General features: G+C 38.4%; 1 protein-coding gene across 1 annotated transcript in view; it reads left to right on the forward strand.

Moving 5' to 3' along the window:
• The window catches only part of LOC139944698 (actin-related protein 10-like), a 44,189-nt gene extending 36,517 nt beyond the window's left edge, over positions 1-7,672 (forward strand). Inside the window, exons 11-12 of the mRNA XM_071941780.1 lie at positions 2,662-2,880; positions 4,117-7,672. Coding sequence (XP_071797881.1) covers positions 2,662-2,855 — 194 coding nt within the window. The 3' untranslated portion in view covers positions 2,856-2,880; positions 4,117-7,672. The remainder of the gene's footprint in view (positions 1-2,661; positions 2,881-4,116) is intronic.
• Positions 7,673-12,507: the final 4,835 nt, after the last annotated feature.

Genomic DNA, 12,507 nt, shown 5'->3' on the forward strand with positions numbered 1-12,507 from the left:
GATCACCTTTCTTTGCTTACTATGCAAGCGCCAAATATCTACACTAGCTTCAAAGCTATAAGAATGCAATTTAGCTTAAAGGAACACGTTGCCTTGGATCGGTCAAGTTGGTCTTTGAAAAGCGTTTGTAATCGTTTGTTGTAAAAGTGCATATGGATAGAAAGATGTTTTAAAAGTAGAATACAATGATCCACAATAACATGCCTCAAAATTGCACGGTTTTCCTTTTACCTCGTCAACTAACACGGTCAGCCATTTATGGGAGTCAAATTTTTGACTCCCATAAATGGCCGACCGTGTTAGTTCGCAAAGTAAAAGGAAAACCACGCGATTTAGAGGCTAATTTGTGTGGATCATTGTATTCTACTTTTAAAACATCTTTCCAACCATATGCATTTTATAACAAACGTTTACAAAGGCTTTTTATAAACCAACTCGTCCGATCCAAGGCAACGTGATCACTAAAAAAAAAGGTGAAATGTATGAATTATTATGTTGAATTCGTCAAGATTCCTGGAGGAATCGAACTCAGATCACTTGCTTGGTAATAAACAGGGTAAACTGTGGTACCATTGGACCATCAACACTTTAGTGAGATTTAATAAGGGAATCAATGTGTGGTGAAGAGGTTTTCAACTAGTGGTTTAATCCCAACGAGGCCTGGTTCTTGATAATTTTACCGAGACGAAGTCGAGGTAAATTATAAAGAATCGGGCCCCGGCGGGTTAAACCACTAGTTGAAAACCGATTCAACACACTTTGATTCCCATTCATAAATACCTTTTCGGTCAAAAAACATCAACACTTATGGTCAAAAAGTAAAATAAATGCAAAAATTATAATTTTTTAACGATTTCTTTCAACACAACACCCCTCCAGCTATGAAATGGTAAGGCCCAGTCAAGGCCCTCGGGTAAACAACTCCTCATAAGGGAATGATGTGCGTGTCGCGCGTATAGCGTTGTGTGGCACAATTGTCTCAGCCGTTTCTCTCGACCAATAGGAATGACGAAACTGTGTAATAAGCACAGGTGCAAACTCTCGTGTCACGCCCATGTTTCAACACTTTTTACTGGTCATAAACAAAAGTTTATACACACCCACGTGACGCACTCTCCACCAGTAGGAATAGCGAAACTCTTCTGAGGTATTTATGAATACCTTATATATGTATATATATAGCCTCGTTCCATGTCTGCCATTGATGCAGTCTCATATCAACAGTACAAAAACTACGACAGCATCAGGCACAAACGGCCTCAGGACGTAGTGCAAGTTTACACTAGTCTTCGTTACTGTGTACACGGATACAAAACATGCTATAAATAATAGCTTAAGATTATGAATAATATAAAAAAATGTGTTATTGCATTTAAAATAAAAAACATTTGTTACACGCTTTGAAAATCTCGACGAAATCAATACCTGTTCCGACAGTAGTAATAATAAGAAGAAGAATAAGAATAATACCACAGCAATTAAAAGTAATGGCGCACTGAATCTGATATAAAATCATTCAAAAGGCGCCGATCAAGATGAAAAAGAGGGAATTAACAACCAAGGTCCTTGATTACGGGCGCCAACTGTCTGGCACCAGGATCGTTTCACTATTTTACCATGGTGTTTCACACAACAAGCTGAACCAACGTCCCTCGTTATCGACTTAGCTACTGCGGGGTCAAAGGTTATGCATTACTTCGGTGGTATGTAGCTTGAGATTTTGGATACATGCCACTCTATTAATAGAGACTGTAGTTTTAATTTTGTTGCCAAGAAATAATTGAAATTAGTTTTTGACTAACCATGGTTCTTTCTGCCAGTATTTTGACAAAATACATCGACCATGTCGACTGTTCAATCGCAACCTAAATAATCAAAGAAAACAAAGAAAAGTGACAAAAAGTGACTTGGAGTTACAACGATACGATTGAGCTGATCAATGTCATGGGGATTGAAGACAGGTAGAAAAAGATGGAGGGAATGGTTCATAACTACAAAAAAAAAGAATTCTGGCTCAGAAAACGCAAGGCAAACATACTTCAGAACAGTGCCATGACAAATGAACTACCTTAGGCGGATGTACGGGGAAATCTGCTAACAAGGTATCTGTGGACGCTACTTTCATGTCCACAAGGTCAAGGCACATGACACATGACTGCCCAGCCGTCGATTTCACTAAACTCTTCCCAACTTAGGATTAATCTTAGGACTTAGGACAGGTTCAGTTCTGTATCCAAGTACGTAGGACGAATTGAACCCATCCTAAGTTAGGATGGGTTACTCGTCCTAACTCGAGTTAGGATTAATCCTAGCGTTTCGTGATGTCAGCTGCAGGCGTAATAGGACAGCACATCCAGGGTCCTTGGTCGAGTTGTTTCAAACGGATGATCAGTGTGATTTTAGCGCAATTGCGCAATTTTCTGTAGTAGGTCTCGATTGCGGTTATTTTAAGTCAGGATCCTGTGCTATTTCATAACTAGGATAGCATTCACAGGAGTGGGTTTTGCTATTTTTAATCCTTAATAATGAAAAATCGCCAAACGTGTTTGGTTAACAATCTCTCGTATGAAATGGGTTAAGACACACCTCCCTCAACTTTCTGTTTGTTGTTTTCCTTTAATCAGTTTGAGGTTTTTTCTTCTTCTCCAATTATCTTTAAAGGTGCCATATTTGGAGCTTTGGAGATCCTAAGCTACAGATCACTGTCTAAGGATGCTTATCTGAAATATGGTAGAGTGCCAGACTGGTGCTCATTAGACCAAAGCACCATGGAGATTGATCCTCTTAGTAAAGATAAAACACCTCGTCGTTTATTCAGGGAATCCTTTGACATGCAGGCTAGTTTGGAGAAATAAAGGACAGTCTGATGTTATATCATTGGTACGTGAGTGAATCAAAACTACTTTTACAGTTGGTTTTGAAGAGATGATTATGTGAAACTGTGAAAGACTATCTGGAATTGTGGTTGTTGCTTAACGAATTACAGAATATTAACAGTTAATTAATTTATTAATGTATTTGCTTGTTATGGTATTTATTACATAAGTTTTGGACTCATGTTCATAAGTTGGTAGTATAATTGCAATATTGTGGGAGTTCTAAACAACTTTGGGTACCTACACTACATGTATAGGGTGTTGACCCTCTGACATTCAACTTACCCTTCAGTCATTAGATGTTAGATATTGCAATACTGTACTGTGACCATTTATCAGCTAAGCCAAAAACAAAATGTTGTCTCTGATAGTTGTCTCTGAATTCATAATACCTGATACATAATGATGATTATCACTTGCAAGATGCTATTTTGTGTCGGTATTCACGCAAAATGGTAAATATATGCTTAGTTGACTGTCGCATGTGAAATAGTCTCTTATGACATGGGTACTAGTATTCCAAAGCATTAGCATCGATCTAGTTATATCCAAGTGATATGAAAGCAGAACCAATTTATGTAAATCCGTGTTTTCCTGAACTCTGTGGTACCGTTGTAGAGAAATATGGTGTATATACATGTAGTCAAACAAATATAACGTTTTGTATTTCACTTTAGCTCCTCTTGGCATTGGAAGTTGTATTTTGATTACCTCAGGGGCTAATATCGACTGTCCACTCAAAATAATCCATCATGTTATATTTGTACATTGTTCTACATATGGCTGGTAGCATGGTTATACTGTAATCATGTACAGGTGTAGCTTAACTGACAAGTAAACATGTACTACTAACATCTGAGCAAACAGGAGCAATTCAATAAATAAGGGAATAAAAGAGTAGCGAAAAGTTCTTAAACGGTCGTTTAAAATCAGTAGGGTCGTTGCTGTGTTATAAGAGCCTGAGCCAAAGGCAAGGGCCCTTATTGCACGGCAACGACCCTGCAAGGTTTTAAATTACCGTTTAAGAGCGAGTCACTACTCTTTTTATTCCCATTCATATATGCCTTTTTGGTTAAAAGGCATAATGAAGTAATAAACTCTGTGAAACTTATCAGTTCCGATGTGCTTAAGCTCTTTACGTCTGTGTGTTGCACTGTAATGACTGAGACAACAGTTTCCGGATCCGTTTGTGCATGTGTGGTCTTGGTGCAAAACATTCTTGCTTTCTTTTCTCACACAGCGCGGCCAACTCACTGACAGCGCCCGCATCGCCCGTAACAAGAAACGTCTTGCACCAAGACCAGCTCATAGTATCTGAAAATAGCCGGTTATAAACAAAGCTCCAGCTGATCATTATCAACCGTTTAAACACCCCCACATGACGCGCTCTCCACCAATAGGAATAGCGAAACTGTCTGAGGTATTTATTGTTTAAAATGGCCATATTCCTTCAAGGGGGCTTGCTAGCATTATACTTTGACCCTTTCATCAAATTGTTCTTTTTGGACTACAGCCGTGGTCGCATTGGACTTAAAATGGTTAACTTATTGTCACAAATTGCTAACTTATCGATATTAAGTACAATTGCGAACAGTCGGTAATATACGGGGCTTATAAGTTACTGCCCTGGCACTGTTATATTAACAGGCCGATTCAAGCCCCGGTAACTTATCATTGTTAACTTAACAGGGACAAGAAATCCAAAATGTGACGAACGCACCACTCTGCTAATTTAACAATACTGTCACGTAACTTGCTTTTAAAAGGTCTGATGATGTTCGAACCATTGCGTGCAATACATGCTGCTCCAAAAATTTCAGGTTAAAAAGCATAGCTGTGTTTCCACTGCGTACACAGTGTGCGGAGCCGAAGCCCGAGCTGGAGTCCATGCCGAGGTTTTAGAAAGGCCTCTGTTGAGTTACCGGACAGAAGTTAATCCAAGTGCGAACAGCTGTTAACTTACCGGCCCGGTTAGTTAACTTACCTGGCCGGTCAGTTACCATACCCAAAAGACTGTTGAACATATTGAAACATTACCTAGTCACCTGGAAATGTATAAAGTTGTTTGGGGGGCTGATTCCGCCTACCCCTTTTGTGACGAAAATCGAGGCAGACTTTGCCTGCAATGCGTATAGTAAACACATGTGCAAAGTACATGTACGTCCAAGTCGTGAGTTGGTACATTTCATAAAGTGTTTTTCTGCATTCAGCAGCAATACACCTGGTCGGCATTGCCGGAAAAAAAAAACATTTTTTTTAAAACGTACAAACTCACGACATGGTCCGTACATGTTCTTTGCAAGTGTGTTTACTCTACGCATTACAGGCAAAGTCTGCCTCGATTGACGTCACGAACAGTGCCCTCTCGGGTGGGGGTCTACTCTTAAATTTGTAAATAACATAAGAACTGATTCTTTAAAACCTTAGTGAACTGTTTATTCACATTCCGTTCATCAAAACACATATATTAGTGACAAAAGCTTTATTTTGAAAAATACCACTTCCAGGTGACTTTAATTTTTTCATTTATTTATTTATTTTTAGCATTGTAATTATTGTTTTGTAAGTTTTCATTTCGTGCAATGTTTGGTTATAGCCACCGGGCACCTTTGGTAATTGTCAAAGACCAGTTTTCTCACTTGGTGTAGCTCAACATATGCACAAAATAACAAACCTGTGAAAATTGGAACTCAATTGATCGTCGAAGCTGCGAGGTAATAATAGAAGAAAAAACACCCTTGTCACACAAAGTTGTATGCTTTCAGATGCTTGATTACTGGACCTCAAAATCTAATTCTGAGGTTTCGATATCAAATTCAAATACTTTAGTGGAAAATTATTACCTTACAATGTTTTATACTATCAACAGCTCTCCATTGCTTGTAACCAAGTAAGATTTTATGGTAACAATTATTTTGAGTAATTACCAATTGTGTCCAGTGCCTTTAAGCACACATGTGTAAATGCAGTCATGTTTAGAGTATGCTTAAAAAGTGTCCAACATAACAACTTTTGTTTAGTTATTGAGTGGAAATATTTTAGAGATATATTATGAGTGAGAAGTCAACTTGTAATAGCAACCTTTGTGGATTTATTTATAATTTACCAGCTTAAAAAGAGGGGTTTTTTTTTCAAGCAATTTAGCTGTGTGGGTTGTTTCATGGTGATTTTCATGAAATTTGTTAATATTCAATGAAAACTTTGTTTTTGATATAGGGATTTACTGTTTGCTCACAGTAAGAGTTTCATTTAAAGACACTGTACACCTTTGGTAATTGTCAAAGACCAGTCTTATCACTTGGTGTATCTCAACATATGCACGAAATAACAAACCTGTGAAAATTTGAGCTCGATTGGTCATCAACGTTACTAGATAATAATTGAAGAAAAAGCACCCTTGTCACACAAAGTTGTGTGCTTTCAGATGCTTGATTTTTGGGACGTCAACATTTTATTTTAAGGTCTCAAAATCAAATTCAAATATTTTAGTGGAAAATTACGTGAAAATTCTTTCTCCAAAACTACATCACTTCAGAGGGAGCCGTTTCTCACAATGTTTTATACTATCAACAGCTCTCCTTTGCTTGTTACGAAGTAAGTTTTTGTGCTCCCAATTGTTTTGAGTACAATTACCAACAGTGTCCAATGCCTTTAGTTAGGAATTGATGTTACTACACAAGCTTTTGATTTTGCAAGCAATCAAGGTTTTTAAATTAAAAAAAATATTAAAAGTCATATAGAAAATATTATCTTGCTGCTGCTTTATTTGAATGCAATTTAATGTGGGGTTTAAGGAATAAAAACAATTCTCATATTAACAGACAAATGGTTTTAAAATACTTTATTTGGAAGAGACTGTTTTGTTTGGTTTATTTTCTTTGAAATGTGTAATCTTTTAAAACACCTTCAGGACTTGCCACTAGCTTGTTTCCACCACATAGTTTTATCAAATCATGATGAGAACTATTTGGTATACACATGGTGTTACTGCAAACCAAATATTATTCATTGATACCTCAGTGTGCAATGCCTTGAAAATCACAAATCTATTAGCTAATTAAAGGTAATCTGTAATAGTGTGGAAATCTGTTTTAATATACAGCTGTTCTGAGAATGTGGTTCTGAGAAATAGCTTAATGTTTGAAGCAGTGCGCTTTGTTTGTCTTATTTCAACTGCAGTACATTGTAGGTCTGGTGTTGGTTAAACTAAAACAACCAAAACAACGCATTGTGTTCACCAAGAGCTTTCTTAAAATTTGGCAATGGTTGGCAAGAGGTACATATGGGGAAAAGAGAGAACATCATTTGACCATGATGCTGCAAGGTTTGAATAATGTGTTGGGTGAAACAGGCACACTGCTTGTAGAATTTATGGTTGGGGTCCTTTCCTAGGGGATGGTAATAACCTGACACACCTTTTAAAAGAACTTTAAAAAGCATTCCAGCCCCCATTTAGCTCTTACTCTACTCTCAATATTTTTGTCCCAATGGACGTCCTGCAAACAATAAATGGAATGTTTCTTGGATTTCAAAAAATGCAGAACATCCCTCCTTTTTGTGTGGTCAGCCAAACCACGGCAATTCATAGAGGCTATGGATAGGAGCTGGCGTTGCTTTATATAAGTACTTTGACCGTTAATCATCTACAATCCTTTTAGAAATAGTAAAGGCAACACAATTATAGAAAGTAAGCCGACATTCCATGTAACCAACACAATAGCCTTAACATTCTCTACATATCGTATACACGAAAGCTTTGACTGTACAGAAAAAAAGGTTTTACTTGTACTGAATATTTCCTCCTCCAGGGTTTTTACATTACCAAAACCCCCCCAAACCAGCAAAAAAAGGGCCACTGGCAGAAAAAAACAAAAACAAGGTTGGACAAAAAACCCTCCCCCCAAACCACTAACCCAAACCCAACCCCACCCCCCATGGACCAAAAAGGACCCGCGACGTAACTGATGAACCCGTCCAAAAACCAAAGCTAAATGGAATTTAGCCATTGAAAAGACCCCTGGGAACTCCGCAAATAAAATAATAATAACAAAGGGTAGCAATAAGGACTGAAACCCACGTTTATTGCAAACCAGGCAGATAGGTAGAACAACGAGGGAAAACAAACTACCCTAACCAGATTATGAGAAATACCAAAGCAAAAAGAAATTATATAATTAACCAAACTTGAACAGCAAATGAATATATAACTAAGTTATAACTTATTTAAGGACCAACTACACCTCTGAAAAAGGTCAACACATCAAAATACCTTATTACTGGAAATGTAGGTCTGGATATGGCTCCACAATTAAATTATAGTTCATGAAGAATCGATGTTTTTTTAGTCAAACTTGTGTTGAGCTCCCGTAGAGTTACGCCAAAAACCCGCAAAGAAACGCAACTTTGTTCCGCGGTCGTACAGTTTCTTAACCTCCGTTTTCCATTTGTATCTCTCTGCTCTATCCTTCGCCGTGAGGTCGTCAACAACGAACAGGGGTAGGCCCTCCAATGTAGAACGATGGGATTTTAGTAACGTAATTTTGTCCCTGTATGACAGCATTTTAACCAGAATATGGGCTGGCTTACCGGTTCTGTCTTGACCGTCCCGATGAGCTCGCTCTATTCTTGGTGCGTCGACCCAGTGGAACTTGTCCGATGAATCCGCTCCAGCCCCCGATTTCACCAAGCGCTGCGACGCGTCGCAAGGGCGAGTTGCGACCGGTTACACGTCGTAAGTTGCGAACTCGTCGCAGCCGCGTAGTGTCTTATAGGTCTGCGACGCATCGCAAACCCTACGATGCGTCGCAACTTGCGATGAGTTTCGTGAAATCGGGGGCAGATTGTTTTCTGCTGTCGTCGATGTCCGGACTGTCCTCACCCGATGTAGCTGGGTTTGGCTCCACGTTGGCCGGGGCCCTCGGCCCTTTCCTCTTCGGTCCCATGCTCAAGATGTAGTATGGATGTGTGTAAATGCGTGTAAATGCGGAGCTCCGTTGGTGCACGTCTTATCTGAACGGTGCCATCAGTGCAAGTCTTCTTAAAGTCACCTGGAAGTGGTATTTTTTCAAAATAAAGCTTTTGTCACTAATATATGTGTTTTGATGAGTTGAATGTGAATAAACAGTTAACTAAGGTTTTAAAAAATCAGTTCTTATGTTATTTACAAATTTAAGAGTAGACCCCGACCCGAGAGGGTGCTGTTCGTGACGTCAATCGAGGCAGACTTTGCCTGTAAACACAATTGCAAAGTACATGTACGGACCAAGTCGTGAGTTTGTACGTTTCAAAAAATAAAAAAATGTTTTTTTCCGGCAATGCCGACCAGGTGTATTGCTGCTGAATGCAGAAAAACACTTTTTGAAATGTACCAACTCACGACTTGGACGTACATGTACTTTGCACGTGTGTTTACTATACGCATTGCAGGCAAAGTCTGCCTTGAATGACGTCACAAAAGGGGTAGGCGGAGTCAGCCCCCAAACAACTTTATATATTTTTTAAACATATAAATCGTGACAAACAATTACTAAAAAAATTGTTTTATTGTTCGTAAGCATATACTCTTATGTTTGAAAGAAAAAAAAATTATATTTCCAGGTGACTTTAATAATAATAATAATAAGACATTTGTAAAGCGCCTAATGCAAAAGCCTCTAAGCGCATTAAAGAAACAATAAAATAAACAATTAGAGAAAGATACAAGATACAAATAGGCAAATTACAAAATTACAAAAAAGGAAGCTTTAAACAAATGATTTTTCAACAAGGACTTAAAACATTGTAAAGTATTAGCTTGGCGAATATGCACAGGAATATGCACTATTCCAAAGAAACGGTGCGGCGTAAGAAAAAGATCTGTGGCCATAAAAAATGGAAGAAGCACTAGTAGCAGAAAGCAATGACTGTTGAGATGATCGTAAAGTCCGAGTAGGGGAATAATGATGAACAAGTTCAGATAAATACGCAGGAGATTGACATGTTTGAGCCTTGAAAGTTAACAGAAGAATTTTGTAAACTGTTCTAAACTTAACCGGGAGCCAATGCAATTGCATTAGTACAGGTGTAATATGGTGAGAACGAGGCAGACAAGAAACGAGGCGAGCAGCAGTGTTCTGTACACGTTGAATTTTAGCAAGATCTTTATCGGGGAGTCCATACAGAAGTGAATTGCAGGAATCAAGTCTAGTAGTGACGAAGGCATGAACAAGACGAAGAGTAGATGCTTCATCCATAGGTAGCAGCGAATTTGTGATATTTTCCTAATAGCCATGAGAGCTCCTTTGCAAACATTATCAACATGTCTACTCATGCACAATGATGAATCCATAATAACACCGAGGTTACGGGCAAATTCAGATGGTTCAATGACAGACTGGTTCAATGACAGAAAAATAAATACTTTTTTTTCTCAAAATTGAACAGCTTTGGCAGTCATTTTTGGCAGTCATTTGTAGGCCGTCTAGATTTTGGTGCAAGGAAGCACAATAAAGTATTAGAGGGCTGAACATCATTTAATCGGGCCTCGCCGTCATGCATTTCACTCGGGTTTTAACACAGAAACCTTGCTATAAAACTTGCTATGACCAAATTTGACACATTTCTGAAAAGAGGCAGATTAATGGCAGTGTCATAGTGGCGTTTTTTCCTTACAGCTTTACGAGAAAGATCATGTGGAGTTGTGTATTTTAGCTATACCGACCTAACTAAGATGGAAACGATGTACTTCCACGTCAAAACCACTCCAGATATGACCATTTATAGCTGCGAGGGCATCGTCGTCAGTGAAAAAAGTTAGAGCTGAATTTTACAATGAAATAACGGAATTTAAGTTTTTCTGTTAAAAATATTAAAAGTTTTTTGGAGCCATACTATTTGATTCCACGTGAAAGAAAAGAACCTAATTGTTTACTTCATCTCCTAACCCTAAGTTTCAATAACAATTTGTATTCTAAACACTGCGGTTTTATCGTAAAATAAATCAATACGTATCTCCCAAATACCCTTTAGCTTCTATATTGTTGTACGTACATGTAGTTGGTGTCATTGTTTCTAAGTAGGAAATCGGGCGTACAACAAACGTTTTAAAATAACTATTCACTTTATGCAGATCTTATAGTGTAACGTGACTTTACCAATTATTTGCATAATGCGAATTAGTTGAAAACGTTTACTTCACGTCCGATTTGCCGGCAAACTACCTCCACACCATGACTTCAAGTACTTACCCAAATTTCAAGACAAGCCAAGTAATTTACATGAAAGATAAGAAACATTTCTCCCAGGGGCCATAAAGCACAAAGTGGCTGCCTAAAGAAACTGGATGATACAAAAACAAAAAGACAACTCTTACAAGTTGACAAGCGAATGAATAATGAAATTTACAGAAAAAATCCAAAGTTACATGTTACCGCATGTTTAAATGGGTAAAAAAGCGTTCAAAGAGAAATTTCCCCTAATAGAAAACACGAGTTCAAAGGATTCGTATATCCAGGAACGATCGAACAATCGCTCAAACTACCAATGCAAGCAAACCACATCAAAACTGAACACTGAAAATCAGTTCAAATCACTGCTGAAAACATTTATTTAATTAGTTCTCTGTTGTTTTCTGCTGCCTTTTGTGTTTATGCTTATCATTAATTGTTTTGATTTGTATTATTGGTATGTTGTTTTGTTGTTTCTATTGTAAAGCGCTTTTGTAATGCTACTCTCACACTTGGGCGAATATTCTTGCGAATATGGATATTTGAAATTCGTGGTGAATTCGCCCAAAATTTGCGAATTGATAGTGAATATTTTCACGTTCGCCCTCGGTCACCCCTCGACCTGTCCGTACCAATATGTTACGAATTTTTACGAATGCTTTCAATGCTAGCCAATGATTGCAAATGGCTTACAATAGCTTACGAAAGTTACCAACGCTTACGCATGCACGCTTCCAATGCTTACGAAAATTCACGGCGAATGACTGTCTTCGCAACATTCGCTGAAATTAAAAAGCGCTTCACACTGTTGCGAATAATATTAGAGTGAATGTGCTTACGAATGAAAATATTTGACAATCGCTCATACTTCGCAACATTCGCCGTGTCTTCGTAAGCGCGTAACAAATTCGGAGCGGTTACCCGTCACGCCCCATCTCCTTACGAAGATCGGTCAATTTGCAAACCGGTTTGTTAATTTCAGCGAATGTTGCGAAGACGGTCATTCGCCTCGACATTCGTTAGCATTGGTAAGCCATTGTTAACGTCTGTAAAGCATGCGTAAGCGTAGGCAACGTTCGTAAAGCCTTCGCAAACTTCGCAACATACGCCGTTCGTAAGCGTTGGTAATTAGTAGCGTTATTCGCAACAGTGTGAAACAGCATTGGGAAGCGCTTTTTAATTTCAGCGAATGTTGCAAAGACAATCATTCGCCGTAGTTTTTCGTAAGCATTGGTAGCCATTAGTAACGTTGGTAAAGCGTGCGTAAGCGTTGGTAACTTTCGTAAGCTATTGTAAGCCATTTGCAATCATTGGCTAGCATTGAAAGCATTCGTAAAAATTCGTAATATATTGGTACGGACAGGTCGAGGGGTGACCGAGGGCGAACGTGAAACTTGGGTTACATAATTATCGAAGGAACCTGTTGA

The sequence above is a fragment of the Asterias amurensis genome, chromosome 1 (assembly GCF_032118995.1).
Source record: "Asterias amurensis chromosome 1, ASM3211899v1".
NCBI classification, from domain to species: Eukaryota; Metazoa; Echinodermata; class Asteroidea; order Forcipulatida; family Asteriidae; genus Asterias; species Asterias amurensis.